The sequence below is a fragment of the Indicator indicator genome, chromosome 24, assembly GCF_027791375.1.
Source record: "Indicator indicator isolate 239-I01 chromosome 24, UM_Iind_1.1, whole genome shotgun sequence".
Classification (NCBI taxonomy): domain Eukaryota; kingdom Metazoa; phylum Chordata; class Aves; order Piciformes; family Indicatoridae; genus Indicator; species Indicator indicator.
This window is the reverse complement of record NC_072033.1, coordinates 14,468,899-14,492,080: the sequence shown is the minus strand read 5'-3', so window position 1 is coordinate 14,492,080 and position 23,182 is coordinate 14,468,899. Positions and strand designations below refer to the sequence as shown.

Sequence of the window (23,182 nt, the reverse complement as noted above, 5' to 3'; positions counted from 1 at the left end):
TCTTGGGTCCAGCTGCATGGAGAAAAATAATGTTGAAGATTTGGCTCTTGGTCTCTCATGCCCCAGGAGGGGTGCATGGGCAGCAGCTCAGCTCTTGGTTTAATCAGCACATGGTTTTGGAGATGGGGGTTTTGATGCTGAAAGGAAAACCCCATAAATGTTGCTTCCCACATCACAGCATCTCTAATTAGTTGGATAGAGAGATGTGTTGCTTGTCAAAACTTTGTAAGTTGAAATGGATGAGGGTCTAGCTTGCCTGAAAGAAAAGTGACTCCCAGTGAGCACAGGGGAATGTTGAAACAGACACCCACAGAGGTTGTGGCACCTCACTCTTTTACTAAAGTTCTCAGCATCCTGGTCTGGCTTCAGTTTTGACTCCACTGTAAGCAGGAGTTTGAAGGAGGTGGTGATCTGACGAGCCTTCACCTGTGCTTGTAGCAGCCCATGTAAACTGCTCCAGGTACAGTGCCCTTCTTGGTCTGCATGGGGGAAAGGACCTCCCAGCCCTTCAGTGCATCATTAAAAATCACTGCTGGGTGGTTCTGCTTTGGGTGGGGAGGGCACTAAAAGTTACATGCAAGATGCTGTTAGGTTTGGGGGGTTTTGTCCTTTGAAAGTTGGAGGCTGCAACATAAGACCAAGACTACAGTACATTCTAGCTTTGTATGGCTTTTAGGCTCCCAGTTCAGCAAACTGTTTGCTTAGTTGGGGATGTTCTGGCCCATGTGCTTCTCTTCCAAACAGCAGAAGTGCTTTCAGTTGGAGACATAAAAATGTCTTAGTTGTGACATGGTGTTTGAGCCTTCCTGCTGCAGATGTAAAATCCATATGGCAGCGAGTCTTAATTGAAAACTGCTGGAGTTATTTTTCCTCCTGCAGCTTATTAGATGAAATATTCCTTTTGCAGCTGTCTTGAAAGGACTACCCTTAGTTAAGTATTTCTGATCAATTAGTGCTACTTCTTCCTGTAATCCTCTTCCTAAGAACCATTACTTGGAATTCTATAAGGCACTTGGATTTGATATTCAGCCTTTCAAGCCTGCCCTCTGTGATTTACTCATCGATTTTATGCCATGGACTTGAGGTCACAGTCGATCACAGGAGCATTGTTAACTGTGGGCAAGTCCTTCCAGGTGTGCTGAATACTGAAAAGCTTGTCTGGTATCAGAGCTTGTTGCCTGAGAAGTTAGGTCTCAGGGTAAGTTTTAGGTTTAGATGTTTATGATCCTTTCTGGTATTTGTTATTTTTTTGGTAGGACTGCTAGGTCAGTTTGCAGGGGAGTGTGTTTTTGTGATTGCAAAGAATTTTGGAGAAAGAAATGCAAAAGCTGATGTGGCTTAAAGCATATTCCCCGAAGTAGATTACTCCAAGAGTCTGGAATGTGTTGGTGGGAGGCTTCAGCTTGAGTGAGATGTTGCTCCATGCATGCAGGAGTCCTTCCCCTCCTAAATAATTGTTTCCATCTGCAGAGCTTATTCCATCAGCCCCAGGGCTGCTAGGGCCTGGGCTGTAGAGTTGTCTGCAGAACTTGTCTGTGGTAAAAATGAGAATTTCTCCCTGGGTCCTCTGTGATGTGTGTGAAGGGAACTTTGCTGTTGTCATACAGAAAAGTTACAGGGCAACCCCCACTGGGGAACCCTTTAAATGTCCTAGTCTTCCTTTTGCCCTTTAACATTTTTAGAAGGAGAAGTTTCAGGACCCTCAAATCTCCTTGCATAATGCCTGGCAAGCCTGTTTCTATTTCACCAGTTGTCTGAGCATTGTTCTGGTTTTATAAAATGTGAAATTCTGTCCCTCTCTGATAACTTGCAGTGACACTGGCTGCATGAATTGAATAGTGTGGCTTATGGTCTGTGAGGTGACCCCATGAACATGCACTCTCCCATCATATGGTGGAGGCTGACCATAGAATCATAGAATTGTTAGGGTTGGAAGGAACCTTAAGGATCATCTAGTTCCAACGCCCCTGCCATGGGCAGGGACACCTCACACTAGATCAGGTTGCCCAGTGCCACATTCAGCCTGGCCTTAAAAAATTCCAGGGATGAGGCTTTTGTCACCTCCCTGGGCAACCGGTTCCAATGTCTCACCACCCTCAGGGTGAAAAACTTCTTCCTAACATCCAGTCTGAATCTCCCCATTTCTACTTTTCTTCCATTCCCCCCAGTCCTCTCACTACCTGACACCCTATAAAGTCCCTCCCCAGCTTTCTTGGAGCCCCCTTCAGATACTGGAAGGCCACAATAAGGTCTCCTCAGAGCCTTCTCTTCTCCAGACTGAATAGCCCCAACTCTTTCAGTCTTTCAGCATAGGAAATGATGCTGAATGCAACATAGAGTTGAGACCCCAATGTTTCAGAGAAGAGTTAGGCTGAGACCTGAGCACCTTTCTAGTGCATGAGTTCTTGTTTGTTGATGGTTTGGGTTTTTTTGCAGCACTAATGTACTTATCCCTTTGTCCTTCTTTGCACCTTTATAGAAGATTCCTCTTAGGATGATGGATTTTAGCCCTGGAGGTTGGTATTGACACGTTACTGTTGTGTGGACGTTGGGAAGAGTTTGCCAAGAGCATGGTGGGGGCAGTGGCAGGAGCCTGGTTGATCATTATAACACCAATGGTTCATTGGTAGCATTGCAGGCAAGCAGTGCACTGATGAAGCAATGACATCAGGCCCCTGACCAAGGGTTGTTATATTAAATTTCTCAGTTATCCCTGCCTGGGTCACCTGATGAAGCATGGGAGGAACACTAAGAAACAAGGGAATGGCATGAGTACAGGGTGCTCATAGGCACTCCCTCTCCTTTGCACTCTTTGAAGGGTCTCATTCTGAATTAGTTGAGGTCAGCTAAGTGCTTGTTTCCTGGAGGAGGTGGCTTAACAGATGTGTTTTTCCTTAACCTTCAGTTCTTGGTGAACCTTCACAGGACTTGGCTTGTGGTAGGTGTGGAGAGCACACAGACAAGGAAAGGAAATCAGCATGTTGGGCTGCTGGGGTGTTGGAGAGGCTGTTTTGTAGCACTGCTGGGTTTGGGAAAATGTCTTTTGCTTAATGGCTTTGAAGCTTGTGCATGAGGCTGTCCTGCTGATGGTGGCTACCATTCAACCACTCTCCCAACTTTTTCACTGCTGCTGCCAAATGAACAGTTGTGCTGGAGTGCTGGGAGCTTGGATTTCTTGGTGCCTCCATACACACGCAACTGAGCATGCTGCAGGTGCTGAAACTCCTATTTTTCCTGCTTGATCTAATCCTGACAGCCCTAAGTGACCAGCACTGGAACTGACAGCAGTGTTCCTTATGTGGAGGGTGTGTGTAAGCTCTTGAGCGAACAGGAGCCTGCAGCTCTTGCAAAGTCTATAGCAGGTGGCCAGTATAGAATGGCACTGGAAGGATATCCTCTTCAGGCAACAAAAGATGCAGCTTTGCTGATGAAAGTTGTTTTTCTCAGTCAAGGTAAAGCTCAGACAATGTTCCTGTTTGAAAACAGCCAGGCCAACACAGTGGAAGGAAATCCTTGCATGCCTCGTAGCGGAAGGCAGGCAAGAGGCTGCAATATATACATCCCGGCAGCTGATCTGAGATACCTTTGTTGTGGTCAAATATTCCACAATCCTGGACTTGCTCCAGCTTGTGCCTAAGAAGGGTGAAGGGAGATAAAGGTAACAGCTGTATTTAGCTGCACTATTTCCTTTGGCTAACAGGAGAGGAAGGATACCTCCTGGGAGCAGTCCTCCTAACGATAGCTCTAATCCAAGAGTTTCAGAGTTCATTCACTTTGTGCTTCCAACTCACTCTTGGCTGGAGTAAAGCAGGCGTGAAGCTGCTGGATGTTTGCAGCCCAGGAAGAGTTTGAAGCAAGCACAGCACTGCCAGGTCAGTTGGGAGAATCCAAGGCTTTTGCTAAATGCCAGCACAGACTGTGGAAAAAGCTTTTTTGGAGGATGGCCCTTTGTGAAGCTTATTCTAGCTGCAGCAATGTGTTAGCTGGAAGAAACCTAACTGAGGGGCAAATCTCTAAGCAGGACAAAGGAATTGCTTCTTTCAGGCTCTGGTTGTCAGCTCTGCTAGTGAGGTTCATGCAATCCTGTAATGGGATAGCATTACCTCATTGAAGTGTCAGCAAAGCAGATGGCAAAGACAAACTGGTCTTTGTAAAGGTCAAGAAGCTGCTGCTTGGGTGCTAGCTGGAAATCTCTATGTATCATTTAATCCTACACCAGATCATTTTCTGACAGTGGTAGAGTCAATTGTCTGGTTCATTTGGTCCTCTCAATGTTTTGGGAGGATGTATCCTGTGAATCCAGCTTTGTTACATAGCCCTTTAGGTACAAATCAAACCAGGGCTCAGTCACCTTTCAGTGGGCTGGTGTAACATGTTAGTTTTCTAATTAATTTCTTGGTTAATTTACAAATTCACTAACTGACAGGCTTATAAGGAAGGCAGTTTCCCAGCTGATGGTGAGAATGTTCATCCTTCTTCCTCCATCACAGTGCAGGTGTCTTGAGTATCCTGGTGGGAAGCCTGGGAGCCTCAGCAGTGCAGATACTGATGGGTCAGCTCAACAGCTTTTTGGGTGAGGTGCTTACACCTTCCATCACAGAAGTTTGGTTTCTGCTATTCCTATGGGTTGTTTCAGTTGATTCTGAAGACTTTCAGCCTAGCCAGAAGCTGCTTTTGTACAGCTGCAAGAACAGTCTTGTCTCCTCTGCTTTCCATCTGGCATGCCTGTAGCTCTTGCTGTAGCCCACTGGTGCTGTTCCCAGCATAGCTCCAGCTGAGCTGTGTCAGCATGAGCTGTGTGTTAGGCCAAAACTGGAGCAGGAGTCGAGTCAGCACCTGCAGTCATACAGTCACAAAATCATTTGGGTTGGGAAAGACCTCCAAGGACATCAAGTCCAACCATTACCTAACTAAGTCTGGTGATAAATCATGTCCCTCAATACCTTATGTCTACATTTTTTAAACATCTTCAGGGATGGGCATTCAATCACTTCCCTGGAGAGCCTGTTGCAGTCTTTGAGAATCCTTCCAGTGAAGAAGTGTCTTCTAATATCCAACCTAAACCTCCTCTGGCACAACTTGAAGCCCTTTTTTCTCACAGTCAAGTGATGTCTGTGTTAGAAAATGTCGATTGTCCTGGTTTGATTGCTTGGACCAGCCTGGTTAAAACATAGTTTGATTGATCAGATTAACTACAGCTGTGAGGTAATACATAGCTGCTTGATTGCAGCTGCTTGTGGATGCCTTTAGACTGACTTTTATTGCTTTCAACTCACCTGCAACTGAATTGAATTTCTGCTTGTTTAGCTTGTTGGATTTGGATTTGTTTAGCTTGCTCCGTGGATCATCACTGTGTTGTCTTTTTGCTCTTGCAACAGCACTGTGGGACTCTGAACTTGCACACTGGGTGTACACTGAAGAATAAAAAGCCTTCTTGCAACATCACTTGACATTGATACCTGAGAGTTCTGTCTCTGACCTCCTCTTTGGCCCTGCAGGTACAACAGTGGGGTTTATACAAGGGCAAGCAGCATGTGGGGGTTTCCAGGCACTGCTGTGGTGTCTGACTGACCCTTGAGATGATTTTGCTCCACTGACCTCACCTGCCCTGTGTTATCCTTCCTTTGTATCCTGTACTACAAAGCTGTTTGCAAATGTCTGTAGCAAGCTCTTCCATCCACTGGTTGGCTTCTGTCTCTTAGATCATGCCTGTGATGATCTGATCCTGGTTTTCATGAAGACTTGGGGAATTAGACTTTGTCATGAATATTTTGGAAAAACAAGCTCTCTCCTAATGAGTTAACAAACTCTGGACTAGTAACAGCTCTGTGAGAGCCCTCAGCTGTGTTGTGCAATCAGGTTCAGCATCTCAAGCAGCCTTGCTCCAGCTGCTGCATCATTTATAGATGAAACTAGTACAGACAAGCTCTGTGTGGTGACTTCAGAGCAGGGTGCCAGCACAGCAAAAATAGTGAAAGCTGGCTTTTTGGTTTAAGTTTCTGAGCCTTTAAAGCAGCAGTCCAGTTTTGTTTCTGGCCCAGCTCTCTGCTAGAGGACAAATAAACAGAATGCCCATAAAGATAAATTATGGGCCACTTGTGGTTTCTGCACTCAAAGGATAAGATGACCTTTGAGGGTCCCTTCCAACTCAATGCAGTCTGTGAATCTGGGAGATTTTTAAAGCTTGATAGATTTTAGTATTATGTAAAGACCAAATGAGACATTGGCTTGAAAACTGCATTTGCACATAGTCCATACTCCCTGAACTTTAGGTCTTTCACTTTTAGTCTTAATAAATATCCTAGTTGTGTAGCTATGATCAGGTCACTCCTACTTTCCTCCTCCCCTTGCCTTGCCACTTTCCTCTTCCCCTTGTCTTGCCAAAGTTCTTATCTGAGTCAAGCTATCAGCACCTATTGTTTAGCTGTCTCATAACCTTGGTAGCTCTGATCCTTTTGCTCCATGCTGATGGTGGGGCTGTGCCATGTGCATGCCTTCTCCTCTTTCAGGAGTGGATGTTTGGCATTCTTTGGGCAGTCACTCCTGTGTGATGCCCGAAAATGCACTGACTCATGATGGGGAGTTCAGCCCACGGAGCCCATCCCGCTGCTTGTGATTGTGGTGCAGGAAATAAACAAGATGACAACCTCATCTATCACATCTTTGGCCTGAGATCTGGGGCAGCACAGTGAGATAGTTAATTTCTGACATTCTTCCTCTTTGCAGCTCTGTTGCCCCATCCGTTTCCCAGAAGGGAACAGAAAATCCACCTTGCAAATATCAAAGTGAGGTTTGGGAGGTGGGCTGGGATGTGAGCTTGAGAGTTTGAGATGTTCCATATTCTTTTTCTATGAAAATTAAGGAGGTGCTAAGCTCTCCATGAAGGGTGAACTCTGTAGCATGTACTCCAGCCCTATGTGAGCACAACTGACACAGCTGGGCCAGCATCAGATGATGGTTACCCAGTGGAGCTGGAGAGAGAACTGACTGCTGATCCTTTGTTCCATCTGCCTCATCTATCACACCTTAGAAGTGATGTCAGCTGGTTGCAGTGATAATAGGTCCCTGTGTTTGAAAGAAGTGAACAAACAGCAATCTGGTTATTAATCTGGTGCCTGTCACTTCTTTCTGCCTTGAGTGTCCAGCAAGAGACAGATTTACAAAGCACAGCACCCAGCAGATGTCAGGCACGTGTTTGAATAGGGAGCTAAACAAGGTCAGCCTCAGAAACCTACTAAGGCTTCTAATTTTATGCAGCCTGGAAATGCCCTGGAGACAGCAACACACTCATTTCAAATTAGTAAGTCTTGATTATTCATCAGAATAAGTGTTTTTGTGCATTAAGAATAGCTGCTGTGTCTTAGCACTTCCTCCCATTGTTACAGCTCTTCCTCGAGCAGTGGAAATGTTTTGGGTGGTTTAAATGGAACTTACAGTAGTGATTAGGTGTAAGCAACTTTGCAATTCACTCATCTAAATACACATCTGTGTCTGAAGAGTGTATGATTTATTTTTCCCCTCCTCCTTCACTCCCCAAGCCATGACATTGTCAAATGGGGTGGGCAACTGGAAGCAGTCCTGTACCCAGCCACTGGTCCATGTCTGGTGGAGCTCTCTGCTCAGAGGTGCTTCTGATGCTAACATGGTGGAGTGGCTCTGGTTTTGACTACCAGCCAGCTTGTCCCACTCTACTGCAGCATTGCATCCCACTGGATACCAGGGGCTCCTCCTTTGCCCAGTGTTTTCATCTTTGTTCTTAAATGGGACATTAATAGCCATCTGCAGCCAAACAATCCTGGTTTAGGAAGCATCTGTCCTCACTGTCTGTCCACTGCCTGAAGTCCTAATCCTCTGTTTGCCACAACTCCTGGGTACAGTAAAGCAGATTATGTGCCCTGACATAGGGCTCAAGGCTGTGGGCAGGTTGGGTTTTACAGTAAGGAGGGTCTGACCCTTCATAGTCAGGTCAGAGCCACGGGTAGAGCAGGGAGGGTTGAGGGGCTGATGCTGGGCAGCTGGGGAAGGTGATGCTTTACCTCTCCATCTGCGCTGGGCTGATGCCTCACCCACTGTGGCTCTGCCTGTATCCAAGCAGGATGACAAATTTCATCTCGTGAAGTCGAGTCACAAGCAGGAGCACTTTGCAGGGGCTGAGTGTTGCTGAGGTGTTTCTTGACAGCCGTTTTGCTGAGAGGTGCTTGTTGGATGTCCCAGCTCAGGGCAGAGAGGAGCCAGCCAGTGTTGTAGGATGTGGAAGCTGGGAGCCAGTGCCTGTTACCAGATGATTTCAGTTTAGTGCTTTGCCCCAGGCCACAGGCTGGGTGCTGCCACCCTGGCAGACTGAGAACAAGCTGGGGCTTGAGTAATCTCAGCGCCTCGATGACTCCAGAAACTGAAGTAATCTCTTCATCTTAATGGGTCCATGTGATGGATAGGAAACACTACTTGAAGATATTCTTGATATGTGATTGGGTGGAGGGGGGATAAATTATTTTCAAGCTTTCCTAAGATTATGCACTCTGTAAAAATAAACCTGCTGCAGAAAAAACAAAACAAAACAAATTGGGCATTAGGAATTTCAGCTACCTTCAGGTTTTTCCACTTGGCATTGCAGTTTTTCTCTTGCATTTGATTTTGATGGTAACAAATTCACTTGGGGATGCCTGAAGAATGTGACACTGCTACTAGATCATAGAATCATAGAATGGTAGGGGTTGGAAGGGACCTTTGGAGATAGAGTGCAAGATCTTGCCTTGTAGCTGATGGGCAAGCCCACCTGAAGGCACTGATGCTGAACTCTGTCAGGTGGTGTTCAGGGACAGCCCTCCCAGCCTGGCAGGGTCCCTGTGGTCTGACAAGCTTCCTGTAGTTTCTTGGTCTCCAGCCTGCATGTGCTCTGTCCAGCTGAAATTCCTGATTATCCAAAAGTACTCTAGATGTTTTTCCTCTTCCTTTTTGGTCCTGAAAAAAAATCAACTTTACTGAGCGAGCCAAGTCATGTCAGTTTGGCAGGATGTGCAGATACCTTCAGAAGGAACTTGTGCACTAAAGCTGTGCTGATAATAGTGCTGGGTCTGGACCAGTGATTCATTTGAATTAATTGGCTGCTGAGAGCATTGTTGTGTCTCTTTGTCTCCATATTTGAGTAAGATTCAGCTCCTGTGATCCAGATGATCTTGTCCTAGTGAGCTTGGTTTCTCTCTAATGACGCCAGAAAGACTGTCCTGGAGCATGAAGCATGCTGGAGAGCTCAAAACCAGAGTTGGAATATTTATCCTGATTCACTCTCTCTGAAAATGCAGACTCAGCTGGCCTTGTGTCCTCTTCCTCTACCTTTTTTTTTCTTGCAAGACAGGCCATAAACTTGCTGGTTGCTCCATGAACAACCAAAGTCCAGACAGGAGTGCCTGTTCTAGATGGAGGTGCAGCTGTTATTATCCACAGAGATCTTAAACTTTCAGTAATGCTTGTGTGTGCTTTATGTGAGTAATCAAAGCTGAACCTACTATTAAAGAATTCTGTTTTTGTTCTGGATGCTTTAAATTCTCCTGAGTTGTGCAACAAGCCTGCTGGAATTAGCACTGCTGTGTGAGAAACCTGTGACAGTGAAGCTTGCTCGTGGGAGTGACTGGCAGCCCATCTGTCATAGGCTGGACTTTGATAATCTCAGAGGTCTTTTCCAGCCTCAGTAATTCTGTGATTCTGTGGAAAACCTGCCTGTCAGCTGAAGCTGTTAGAAGAGATATGATGAGAAGGAGCTGTATGTATGGATCACTGGAGTTTGGAAGCCAATCCTTTATGATTCTCCTTCAAGACCACTTGTAGTGAATGAGCTAAATAACAAATGTGCCACACAAGAGCTGTGGGTTTACTGGGAACAGGAGTGAGCCAGGGCAGTCAGCTCTCATTCCAGCTGTGCACAGAAGTTTTCCCATGGGCACATTCTGTTACCTGGAGAAAGACCCAGCTGCAGCACAGTGATTCCTCCTCGCTGGAGGACTGTCCTCTTGGTTTGCTTCACAGCATCTACAGTTTTGGGGAGAGGAATACAGTTGTTTTTTGTTTTGTTTTGTTTTTTTTTTTTCAGGAATTGAGGTAGGGGAAGGGCAGGAGAAATTCCCATGGATATTTTTGCATGCTCAGCATGGGGAGTTGTAGGTGTCCCAGACCAACCATCCTTCTGCCACCTGCCCCAGAGGCTGAAGTCTGGGTGGTTGGGCAACGTTCCTTCCACAGCACATTGCTGTCTGTTCACAAGGTGGAGTGAAAGCAGCTGGGCTTAAAGTTGTGACTGGAAAATTAGGGTAACAAACAAAACTGAGATGGCCCCTTTGCATGCTTTTGTGAGGAGTTGTCTCCAAAGTAGCTGTTGCTGCACTCTAAGCCGTTGGAGGTAAAGCAGAGCCATAGGGCCAGTCTTACTGGGAATATTGGAAATGAAGAGCAGGGTTATTCCCTGTGCTGGAGAAGCTTTGTGTGGCTTTGTTAAGGAAACTTAAATGCCTTGTTTGGTCCTTTAACTTCAGGATTCTGAGTAGTAAATGTTAGAGGAAAGGGAAATTACAAGAAGCACTGTGAAAGGAGGTTTGGTGGAGAGAATGACAAGGAAAGAATCAAACCTGATAGGATGGCTCCAGGGAATGCGAGTCCTTTAACTCTTTGCTCGCTTGTGTGGTGCTTTTTGATGAGGCTTTAAAGAAGGGTTTGAATCTTGCAAAATATGTTAGAGGTTTACGCTGCTCTTTCAACACCGGCGTCTGAGATCCAGCTGGGATTTACTCACTGCTCAGCTATGTCAAGAAATGCTGAATTTGCTCTTTTAATCAGTGCTCGGGTGTTTTGTTGCCCCTCCTCAGTCCCCAGGCAGATATTTTGTGCTTTTCTCGCTGTTCCCTTACTTCAGAGAAGCACGATTCCGAGGAGCGGCCGCGCTCTTTGACTCCTCCTTCCCCAGCGCTACTTTCGGGGAGTGACTCTTTCACAGGGCTGAGGCTTGGGTTAATGTTTAGCAAGCCTCAGCTGCAGCCCAGGCCGGGAAAGAGCTCCTTGGTGTTTTCTGCTTACTCGAGCGGCGGGTGCCGGCTGTGGGCTGCGTCCTGTAGTCCGTGTGCCGGGTGTGGGTGGCTCAGCCTCGGGCACCGCTGCCTCGCAGGCGCAGGTGGATCGCCGGTCGCTTCTGCTCGGTCTGCCCGGGCGGGTGGATGTTGGGAGGGAGGGACGGAGGAGAGGATGCTGAGGGCCACCTCACAGGCACTGCGTGGGTGACGAGGAGCAGCTCTTCCATTCCAGCTGCGAGGCTCGGCAGACGCTCCTCGACCCCGCAGCGGAGGGCACGGATGGACTGAGTCCCGCGCTCCTTGCCCCCTCGACATGGACAAGCACGGCACGTGTAGCTCCGCGGTGGCCAGGAGCAGGATCATCCCCAGGCCCAGGGTGGTGCTGGCAGGTGCCCGCTCAGCCAGCTGTGCCCAGCTCGGCAGCCGCGGCAGGTAAGGAGCGTGGCTGTGGGGCACGGGGCGAGCGCTGCTCCTCTTCCTCCCGAAGGCAGGGCTTGGGGGCAAGGCAGTACGTGGGGCAGGAGAGGTGGAAAGAGCCTGCACACCTCTAGAGATGTGCTTTATAATCTGCTCTTTAAAACTCTGCTTTGAATGCCTTGATCCCGAAATGAAAATCCTCCTTTTTTTTCCAAGAGTGGGAGCAGTGCAGCAGGCTGTGGAAGTGAGACCTGGGGGAGTGTTCGTGTGTGGCTACCTGGGGGAGTGTTCGTGTGTGGCTGTGGGGTTAAACTGCAGGCTCTGTGTTTCTTTGTGATGCAGTGGTAGCTCTGCCTTGGCAGGCTGTGGGGTTTGAGGGCTTGGTCAGTGATTGTTTCAGAACCACATGAAGGTAGGAACTGCAGATTTATAAATACTGTGTATGCTAAAGGAAGGTGCAACTGCTTTGCTTGGTCAATACTGTACTGTGTGTGTGCTTCAATGATGTTAAATGACTTAGGGCTTCATCTAACTTGTATCTGCATCAGCTTAGAAGTTGCAACAAGTTTCAGACTCTCAGCTGCAGAAAGGTGTTGGTTTTGTGTGGATGTACTCACAGTGACTTTATTTCTAACCATAGCTCTAACATGCTGCCATGTTTCTGACTGATTTTTCCTAGTCTGTTTTTCCTTTGACCTTGTATGTGGAAGTAAGAAATTAAATCTTTAAGAGATGCTAGGCAAAAAATGAGATTAAAAAAAATTAAATTAATAATACTCTTAGGGGGAGTGACACAGGAATAATATAATGAATTACTTTGAAATGAGCTGTGTGTAAGAGGACTAGGCTAGCACCTTGAGTGATAAAAATCAAAACATTCAGTGACAACTTCTGGGGTTTGCCAGACAAGTTAGTTGAGTTCCAGTGTCTGTGCTGGTGCCAAGACACCTCTGTGGTCAGGTCTGCAGAAGTACTGCAGCAGGAACACCAAACTTCCTCACTAACTTTGACCAGGAGGTTTATCTCCTAGCAAGTGGCAATTCTCAGCTGTTCCTTCATATCTCACTAGTGGGTGAAACATGTCCCTGTGTGTCGGTGTAACCAAACCTCCCTGCTGGGATTGACCTAAAACATGCCTACAGAGTAAGGCCATGATATACCAGCCATCCTGGTCTTCTAATTAATTGACTTTAATGACTGTTTATTTTTGCAGCAGTAACTGTGGCATGCTCGTTGAGTTCCTATTAAGACATCTACTGCTTTACTTGGCAGTGTTGTGTCTCTAAAGCTCTGCTGAGAAAGAGCAATTGCCTGTCCACCTCCTCATCCCTTGTGCTCTTCTTCTTGGTGTTCTAAAGCTTGTGGAACCTGAGGCTGGGGTTGGTGGCCCTGGACTTGCAGGTGGCACTCTGTGTACCAGTTAGAGAATTGGTTTTAAATCTCAGCCAAGGGCAAGCTTGTCTTGGCAATGTAATAGCCAAGCACTTTGTCTTATGTGTAATAACTTACACCTGGGAAATCCAAGCAAGGAGCTTATGACTTCCTTCCTACATCCCTAAACCTCTCATGCATGAAGCATAGCTGGGTTCCAGCACATCTCTCAACCCCTCCTTGCGCTGTGCTGGTCAGCAGGTTTACTCTTGTGACCTCTTCAAAGTCTGTTGCCTCTTCCCATGTATCTGAGCAACAAGGTGTAATGACTCCTTGTCTGCTGTGATGTAGGTAGAGCTGGTTGAACGGGCTGCAAGAAGAAATGAGTTCTACCACCCTGATTTAAGTTCAATACTAAAGAAGTTGTAGGGTAAATATTTGCTATGAGTGACCCTGGTTTTGTACAATGCCTTTATGTTAACGAATGATCACACGAAACAAGTTCGCAGCTTTTGTATGGAGGATTCAAGCACAGTAGCAGCCTTTGCTCTCTGAGCCGTGGGGACCCTCACTCACTTTGTCCCCAAGCTGGGCAGCTGAGGTGTGCAGAGACTGAGCATCTCTCCTGAAATCGCAGTGGTGATGGAAGTAAGCTGAGGCTGTCTGATGAGATGTAACGGTAGTGCCTTTTGAGGATGCAGTTAGTGACTGGGAGGTATTGACTCATTCTGGCCTTGGCAAAATCCCTGGCAGTGTGTGCCACAGGGCTGGGACAGCCACGTCACTGAAGGGCAGCGAGTCTGTGCCAGCTGCTCCGTGGGAATCCCGTGCTCAGGCTGAGCCTGGTGGCAGCTGGCAGGAGCCCAAGGCAGCTGCTGTGCTGGGGAGGGGTAACAGGTGAGAACAGCTATGTGGGACCTCCTGTTCCAAGCCAGTGCCACCAGTCTGTGGGGTTGGCAGCCCCACACTGTGGCAGGTCCGTGGATTTTGGCATCCTGGTGTCATGCCTATAGATGGAATCACAGAAAGGTGATGAACTTGAATGGCAGGCTGGATCTCTGTGGCTGCTGGATGGACAAAGCTGGTGTGTTTAGGTGAACGTGCACTCAGTGGAGTGTGTGAGGATGAGAATAGGGATAGGAATGCCACTTTGCATTAATGACTCTCATCTAATCATTTGGTAGATCAGGCTTATCAGTTCACAGTTGCATCAAAGATCACAGTGCTGCTGAAGCTTAGTTTTGGCCAGGTACCCTTTCCCACAGTTGGATTTCCATGTCACTGGCAGGCCCTTTCCTGTTTGGGCTGATAACGCAGGGAAAGTGAACAAGGAGCTCCTCTGCAGTGACCTTACAGGCAAACAAAGCCCACACAGAGAGCATGGCGTATGTCTTCTGTGGCCAAAACTAACCCTGGTGTGATGGGACAGGCACCCAACTAATAGACTAAACCAAACATGGCTTTGAATATGTTTAATTTGACTGCATCTGCATGGGCTTATCAATCTGTGCTCAGTTTCGGTCTGAGATGCCTCCAGGCAGCTCTGTAATCACAGGCAAATTTCTCAATCCCTCATTCTGCTTACCTAGACCCTCATCAGACAGAGTGGAGACAAGTCTACTGGTGAAGACCTGAAATACAGATCATGGAATCACAGACTGGTTTGGGTTGGAAGGGACTTTTAATGGTCACCTAGTCCAGCCCCTCTGCAGGGATGGGACATCTTCAACAAGATCAAGTGTCTCAGAGCCCTGTCCAGCCTGACCTGGAATGTTTCCAGGGATGGGGCATCCACCACCTCTCTGGACAACCTGGGCCAGTGTTTCACAACCCTCAATGTAAAAAATTTCTTCCTTCTCTCTAGTCTGAATCTCAGTCTTTTAGTTTAAACCCATCACTCCCTGTCCTGTCACAACAGACCCTGCTCAAAAGTCTGTCCCTATCTTTCTTACAGGCCTCTTTAAGTTCTGAAAGGTCACACTGGAGATTCTTTGCTCTTAAATGCTTTGATAGAAATGCTTATTGTCAGGTTAGTTGTAACCTATTTAAAACCCCCAGTGCTGTGGTGGAGACAGTCCCTGGAGTTTGAGTCCAGAAGGTGGAGGTTCTAAGCTAAAGCAGCGTGTCAGGGTTCATGTCTTTGACTCCACATAGCACTGGGCAAAAGATCACTGTTTTGTCTCTATGGTGTCACTGGGGATGGCAGGGCAGGAGCTGGGCAGTGCCATGTTGTTGTTGGGAGGGAGAAAGCTGGGGCTGGTAGGAATTGTTCCACGCACACAGAGCTATCTGGCACATCCTCCTCTTTATCGCTTGCAGAACAGGCTTCTGCAAAACAACCTTAAATGACACTGCTCCATGAGCTGCTTGCATAAGGGAAGATCTTGATGAACTGATTGCTGTGTTACTGAAAACAAGCCCTAATCTCATTAGCAAATGGTAGCAGTGACATCTTAGCTGTTCTTGCTGGTGCTGTAGAGACAGACCTTCAAGTGCACCATCCCGTGGGTCCTTGATAAAATGCTTTAATGCAAATGGAAGTGGTGGTTGGCACCAGTGCTACATGAGCCTGAGTGAGCTAGAGGCACCATGGCTTCTTGTAGGGATGCTCTTGGTGAAGCTATGAGGGGTATGAGCAAATCCCCTGTGGTTTGAGATACTCAGCAATGTAGGTGAGCAGCAGAGGCCTTGCTTTGAAGAGTGCTTTAATGCTGCCTTAGCTTAGGTAAGCCAGGGAAAGTCAAGCATGGTAAGAGTAGATTGGGTGAGGTCCTGTTCATCTCTGCCACAGTCATCTGATAATTGCTCTGTCTTTACTTTTACAGTCTGGTCCAAGGAGTTTGAACCAACCACGTGCTTTTCATTTTTCTGTTGAGAGTAAACTTCAGTGTTGCTCTTTTGCTGCAAGTGGTGGGGCAGAAAAGGGAATATGGAGCCTGTAGTGTTTGCTTACAAAATGTGAAGGATTACAAGGGTACCAAAGCCAGGCTTTAAAGATCTGCAGTAGAGCTTCCTTCTGGTTTCAACCTTTGATAGGGAAGTTGTGCAGTTCGTGTCCTCAAGGCATCTCCTGGCTAAATTTGCTGTCTCTGTGTTGGGAATGGAGTCTTGTGTAATTCTGTCTGTCTGAAAGAAATAGCTGATTATGTGTGTTCTATCTCACATCTTGATAAGAAGATTGACTTATTTCATACCAAGAGAAGACGATTGACTTCTTTCATGTTAAGGTGTTGATGCCTTTGAAAGACTGAAGTTTAAGCTGTCAATATTTTAGTAAGCAAAATATCTGTAGGCACAGCTAGAGGTAGGACTTATTGCTTCAGGATTCTCTCCCTTGTTTTTCAATCATTCCTATCTGTTGTTGCTGGATGCCTTTATCCTACTACATGATTCTAACCAAGAAAACCTGTCATGTTATGAGCTGTGATGGGCTGATCCTTTCTCTTCAGGATTAACCACCATTTGGGTTTAAGCTGCTTCCTTAGGGTAGGAACTTGGAGGGGCTTTTTCCTGCATGGACTACTTTTGTGTTTTTTAATCTTGTGCTTTGTGCCCATTGATTGTTTTTGACCTTGAAGCATATCAAAAGCCAGTGAGATGTGCATGAGTTGCGATGCTGACGTAGTTTTGTTCTCTGGCTTTGTGTCTTTATCTGCAAACTGAGGCCAGTTGATAGAGTAATTTCTCACTACTTTTTTTTTTCGTTTCAAAAGAGCTTGTGTTTCATGCTGGAGGTCTGAACTGCTGTGATGCTGTGATTTGGTGTACTGCTCCTCAAACTGAGGTTAATAACCATCTGTTTCTTTCCTGGCTGCCTTGGTGCTTGCTCCAGATCTTTGGATGTGCCTTTAAAAACTAGGTGCCCTTGTGTGCCCTGTAGAACCTAATTCTCCTGTCTTGCTGCCTTTTTATCATCATAGTTTTTCTGGAAGCAGTAATAAAGGAATTCCATTTCCTTGGCTTACACTTGTCATGACCTGTTCTCTGAAATGCTTGAGAAGGAACCTCTTTATTTATTCATCTGCTAGAGAGGTGTTTCAATGAGGGAAGGACGTTGAGCAAGCAGGAGAGCAGCCTAGGCAGCTACAGGTCCTTGGAGAAGTTCTCTGATGAGAATGATTCAACCCTGGAATGAACAAATGCATAGCAACAGTGTTTGTTTTATTTTGAAATTCAAGTTGCAGGAGTGTTTGCTCTCTTTGCCATGTGTTGACAGTATCTAGGAACACATCAAAAACTACTCTGATACTGCAAAGTCTACCCCAGGTCCACTGAGCCATGAGTACTGGGAGTCAGTGCTCTGCAGGCATGCAGGTCTTGCTGCAGGCTACCAGAGCTCTACACCAGAAGATTTATAGATGAAATGGTAAGAAAACTGTCTATATAAGGTCTAATATCTCATAACTCTGCTTCTTAAGTCATGATTAGACTGAAGGTGTTAGAGGAATCAGCTGAATCTATCTTGAGCTCCACCCCAACTCAGTTCTGTGCTTAGGTAGGAGAAGATTCCATTAGAATTCCATTCTTTTCATAGAGTCCTTCCTTTATGGCTGCCCTTCACCAGGTCTTTCTGGTCAGTTTGCTTTTTTGTTGGGTTAATCTTTAAAACTTGAGCTTTTTGTTAGGTGGAGGGTACAACTGAGTGAACTTGATTATTCCACCTACTCTTTGCCTAGGTACAGCTGAGTGATTAACATTTTAAGCCAATAATCTCCACTTTCCATCTGAACTGTTGCTGTGTTTCTACGTCACCAGTTGCCCTCCCTTGGCTTGGCAATGCAATGAGGAAGAAGAGTCCTTAAGCTGTGCTGAATCTAAAATTAACCTTCTACCTGGCTACTTGGATTTGTAAAGCACTTTGCAGTGTGCTCCAGGAAAAAAATGTTTACACCAGCAAATAAAATGTTTTCTGACTTTGCTTTGAAGTTGTTCTGTGAGGCAAGAACAACTAAGCTCTAGCTTAGGACATGTAGAGCTGGGCTTTTGAGCCTGCTACTGCAGTGTAGAGATGCTGTGTGCCATTAGCATCCAGCACCTTGGTGAAGCAGGGTTCAGTGCATCAGGTTCTTGAGGAGAAATGTTAGGATGGTCTTTGGGCTGTTTGATGCACAAGTAGTTCAAATCTGGCATTTGGTGTGACTGATGGTGGAGCTTTCTGATGCAAGCACTGCTAGATACCTGTATTTCCAGCCCTGGATGGAAGCAAAATAACTGGTGCTCAGAGTGGGATGGAGTACAGCAGTTTGCTGTTGTCTGGCAAAACAATATCCTTGCACCAGTACTTGATATGGACTGAAGGTGCTGGTAGATCAGAAGTAGCTGCTGGCAAAGCTGTAGTCTGAAACCTGGACTGTAAGGATGTTGTGATGCTTCTCAAGCATGCACCAGGACTAGTCCCTAATGCTTTAGGTAAGTATTGCTCCACTTGGTCATAGCAACTCCTGGACTAAAACCTGCATTCAGGATAGGACATGGGGTAAATGGCTTTAAACTGAAAGTAGGAAGATTGAGATGAGGAGGTGTGAGCATAATATATATGCACATGGGTGAATGTAGGTGGTGAATGTCCTGCAGCATAGGCATCTTGGCTGATAGATCTTCAAATTCAGTCTTTTATGACTTGAAATGCTGCTTATAATGGAAGTAAGGTAATGCCAGAACTGCTAATATTGGCTCTCTGGAATGAAAAGAAATAAAACTGAACAGCTCTTTTGCCATCTATTACTTTTCTAAGTCCTTCCAGAGCTGGGAGTCTAAATGGCACGTGGTGGTTGTTTTGTTGCCATGGTTTTCAAGCCCACAAGACCTTGATCTTTTTTTCTTCCTTTTTTTTTTTTTTTCTCCCCTGAAAGTCTAGAAATCCATTCTGATATGTGTTTGGTGGTGGGTGTCCACAGGTGTTTTTCCAGCTATCCAGAGTCACCATGGTGTGTGATCTCTTTGATTTTTGTATTCATGAGGTGAACCATTAAGGTGTTCTCATAAGTAAGTTCCATTTATCCCAGTTTCTTTAAGTCTTGGAAAAAAAAAAAGTGGTACAGCAGGGCTTAAATGGCTTGTAAGCCTTTGAAGAGAGTGGAAATTAATTTTAGGAGAGGTGTTATTTTATGATCTGCTGAGAACCTCACAACTTTCTGCATAGAGCTTGAAAGCTGAACAAGGCCAGTCTGGGACCTTGGCCACCCATGAATTAATCAGCAGGGTGGTTAGAAAATGCTGTATGTTTGGGTTTCCCAGGACACTTGTGCTGTTTCACAGCTGAAAAAAATCTGGTCTGGGCAGGGAAAAAAAGGGCCTCAGACATCAGAGTTGTTTATTGCTTGAGCTGAAGTGCAGGAGATGGAGCTGTGCTGGTTTTGGAATGTGGAGGACAAACCTACTGGGTTCAGCCTGCGGTGGCTTGCTGGGCAAATTGGGGGGCTTGCTGTGTGTGCCAGTTTGTCAGAGCATGTGTGTGCCAGTTTGTCAGAGCATGTGTGCACCAGGCCTGAAGCATCTTGGTTGTCTGTGAATGTGGAGGATATCTGTGCATGTTTGCAGGGGAGTCTTGGCAGCAAGCGTGGCCATCGTAGGTAGTGTCGTGGAGGTCACAGAAAGGACAGCACTGGATAAGCCATGTTGATACTATGTCCTTTTGCTTGTTTGGACAGCAGTTTGTCCCCTTCTCCAGGGAACTGGGTCTCAACCTTGTCAGCAATTGCAAAGCAGTAAGCAGAGGAAGTCCAGCACTTAGCTCTGTTTGGCTCTGGCTGCAGTCATTAATCGCTGCAGCCCCATGTGTCGTGCATGCCACATCTGAGTATGTGGAGCTTAATCTCTGCCACATCGGAGTGTGTGTAGCTTAATTTCTCCTTATCTCTTCCTCCTTCAGTACCAGAAACTGCCCTTGCAAAATGAGCCAACTTCCTCCGAAGAGCCCTTTGGCATCCCCGGTGTTGGAGGGCAGGAATTCCAGGATAGACTCTTTGGACAACATGTCAATGGACACTTTTTGGCTGGAAGTAGAGAACATTAAACAGAGCACTGAAACTGAACAAGAGGAATGCAGCCTTGCAGATGTCAAAACACAAGAGGGTAGGTTGCCAAAAATGTTGGGAATAAGGGGAGGAAGGTGAACATTTGAGAGACCAAATTTGTTGATGCACCTGACTGGTTTAGAAGCATGTTGAAATATTGCCAGTCAAATTTGAGATGGAGATAAGATTTTTCCCTTGAGTGATGGATAATGTGCTGCAGAAGAAGAGGATCCTTGCCCTGCCCTGGCTTCAGCCTCTGAAACAAACTTGGGGCTCTAAAGGTCAGTCAGGAGTAAGTTCAAGGCTCCAGATGGCTTTGAACAGCCCCTGCTCAGTGTGGGGCCCTTGTTGCCTGTGCAGGTGGCTGTATGGTAAACATGCTGTGGTAGCTGATGGGGTTTTGGAAGGCTTGTTTGTGTATGTGGTTCTGAGACTTCATCACAGGGGTTTTTAAGAGAGCTGCTTTTGTGGAGGGCAGGCTGTTCTCCCTCTGATTCACTAGTCAAGAAACTCTAATAAACATCCAGAGAGACTCGAGGCCATCCACACAGATTTTTTTTCTTATAGACCTTTCATTTTTTTTTTGTTGTTCTTTCTGCCTTTTGAAGACTGCTTCATGTGTGTGGAGTGTTTCCAGTGGGCTTTCTGTAGTGCTGATGTGTCTTGGAATAACTGGAACCTGGCTGACTGCTCTTTAACAGGGGAGCTGCAACATCTTGGGCTGTTGGAGGGATGGTAAATGGTGCTAAGCCTTCAAGGGTCCTGCAGATCAGGATGGCACTTTTCCCAGGTCTGTGTTGAAGACTGTGGTTTAAGTTCGCTGTGCATCCTCTTGAGTGGTTGGGTTTGCCTCCTGAACAGCCTCCAGCTGCTGTGCTGGCCTGATACTGATGAGAAAATGATTTGAGTGAAAATCCCAGAGTGCTGCCATGCTTGGGAAGGGGAGATTGCTGTCCTGGGTGTGCAGAGGAGGCTCTGGAGAGTGGGTTGGGAAGAGCAGGAGTTGGGAAAGTGATTGTGCCCCTTGAACTCAGCACTAACGAGGCTGCAGCTTGAATATTAGGTTTGGTTTTGGTCCACTCACTACAAGAAAGATGTTGAGGTGCTGGAGCATGTCCAGAGAAGGGCAGTGAAACTGGTGAAGGCCTTGGAGAACAGGTTTGGGGAGGAGTGGCTGAGAGAACAGGGATTAAACAGCCCAGAGGAGGAGGCTGAAGAGACCTCATTGCCCTCTACAGCTCCCTGAAAGGAGGTTGCAGTGAGGTGTGGGTTGGTCTTTTCTCCCTAGTCTCAGGAGACAGAAGGAGAGGAAATTGCACCAGGGGAGGTTTAGATTGGATATTGGGAAAAATTCCTTTCCTGCAAGAGTGGTCAGGGACTGGAACAGGCTGCCCAAGGAGGTGGTGGAGTCCTCACCCCTGGAGGTGTTCAAGGAACTTGTGGACATGCTATTTTGGGGCATGGTTTAGTGGCAGTGATGGTATTAGGTTGAAAATTGGACTCAATGAACTTAGAGGTCTCTTCCAAGTGAAACAGTTCTATGATTTTCTCATAATCCGTGTCTGTTGTAGTAGGCAAGACATGGTAAATATCAGGGTCTGCTGTTAGTGTCCCTACACAAAGTATGTTAAGTGTGTTTTATAGAACTGGAAGAGATGCAAAAGTGACTCAGAAACTGAGAGAGCCAGGAAGAAGTCTCTGGAAAGGAGGCCATGCCATGAGATGAAAGGCTGTCTGGGGTATCCAAAAGGCTGATATGTCAGAGGCCATTTGGTTGCTGTGTGTAAGCAGGACCACAAGGAAAAGTGTCTTTTAATGCTGAGCATTAATCTAGCAGGCAGGAGATGACTGCTTAATTGGCCATTGAAACCAGACAGACTGGAAATGATGCTCCCAGTAGGGAAGCCTTCCCAGCAGGCTGGGGAAGGAGGTGCGACACGCTTGGCCTCCTGCTGCAAAGGAACTTAGGCAAATGAGTATCCTGCTGGAAGGGTTAGTGGCCAGGGGAAGCTTCCAGTGGTGTGGGTGCAGGATTTGGCTGGTGCCTCTTGACCTGAGTGTCTGTGCAGTCGATGGTTGGAGCACCGTGAGGTGGCAATGCAGCAGGGAGGCTGCAGGGCTCCTCACAGCCCAAGGCACCATCACTTCTTGCACAGAGCTGGAGGAGCTGCACTTGAGCAGTGGCTGACAGTTCTGTCTGGGGGTGGCATGGCTCAGGCTGCCAGATGGCTGATGGCAATCGTGGGGCAGGGTCAGTGTGGAGGCTGCCTGTGGATAAGGCCACTCAAACCTGCTGACCTAGCTGGAGAATGCTGCTCTGCTGTGTAGGAGGTGGTGTAATGGGAAGCTGCTTGTGACCTGCAATCAGTGGGAGGCCAGTGTGTAACTCTGCAGAAAAGGTTGCCCAGTAATGTGGTTGAGGCCCTGTCACTGGAGACATTCAAGATGTGGCCCTGGGCAGTCTGGTCTAGCTGGAGGTGTCCCTGCACTGCAGGGGGTTTGGAGAAGATGACCTTTGGGGGGTCCCTGCCAATCCAGTGCGATCTGAATCTGTGAACTGGGCCAGCTGAAAGGAGGTGATGATTCTTGTGCCCTCAGCAGCAGCTGAAGGGAGCAGAAAGCAGCTTTTGCCTGGGATAGGAGCAGCACTGTCCTGTCCATGGTGTCTGCTGTGCATCCAGCACTCCCCAGGGTCAGGCAGTACAGCAGACTAAGGTTTGCACTCTGCATGGTTTTGCCACCAAAGTATCTGCTGGCATCCCAAGAGCATGCAATCACGTCTGAGAAGTGTCTGCAAAGGCTGATTCTGCTCTGCCTCTCAAAACTCTGTAGGAAGTCTGTAATTATCATAGAATCATTAAAGTCGGAAAAGACCTCAAAGATCATCAAGCCCAAGCATCAACCCAACACCAGCATGCACATTAAACCATGTCCCAAAGTGCCATGTCTACAGCTTTTTTGAACCCCTGCAGGGGTGGTGAGTCCAGCACCTCTCTGGGCAGCCTGTTCAATGCCTGAGCAGTTGTAGGCTGCTATGGCTGTCTTATAAATGTTTGGCAATGAAATGCTTTCTGGTGAAGGCTCTTTGTGGCTACCTTTATGTTTCAAGAAAGTTCTTTTTGAAACTGATGTCCTTTAGTTTTAGAGATTTATTCCTAGTTGTGCTTGTCTGGAACTCACAAGGCAAATCTCAGCTGTTCTTCAGGCTCAAACCTGTAGCTCAGCTTCTGTGGACCTCTCAGTTCTGCCCTGTTTCTTTCTGATTTCCCTTTTATCCCCATAAATAACCTATTTTAGTGGTTTCCTTTTGCATTACTGGCA

General features: G+C 46.8%; 1 protein-coding gene across 1 annotated transcript in view; it reads left to right on the top strand.

Moving 5' to 3' along the window:
• The first annotated feature begins 11,370 nt into the window (after positions 1–11,370).
• The window catches only part of ARHGAP40 (Rho GTPase activating protein 40), a 29,990-nt gene continuing 18,178 nt past the window's right edge, over positions 11,371–23,182 (top strand). The window contains exons 1-3 of the mRNA XM_054391955.1: positions 11,371–11,466; positions 17,152–17,159; positions 19,717–19,919. Of these exons, the coding sequence (XP_054247930.1) occupies positions 11,371–11,466; positions 17,152–17,159; positions 19,717–19,919 (307 nt within the window). The remainder of the gene's footprint in view (positions 11,467–17,151; positions 17,160–19,716; positions 19,920–23,182) is intronic.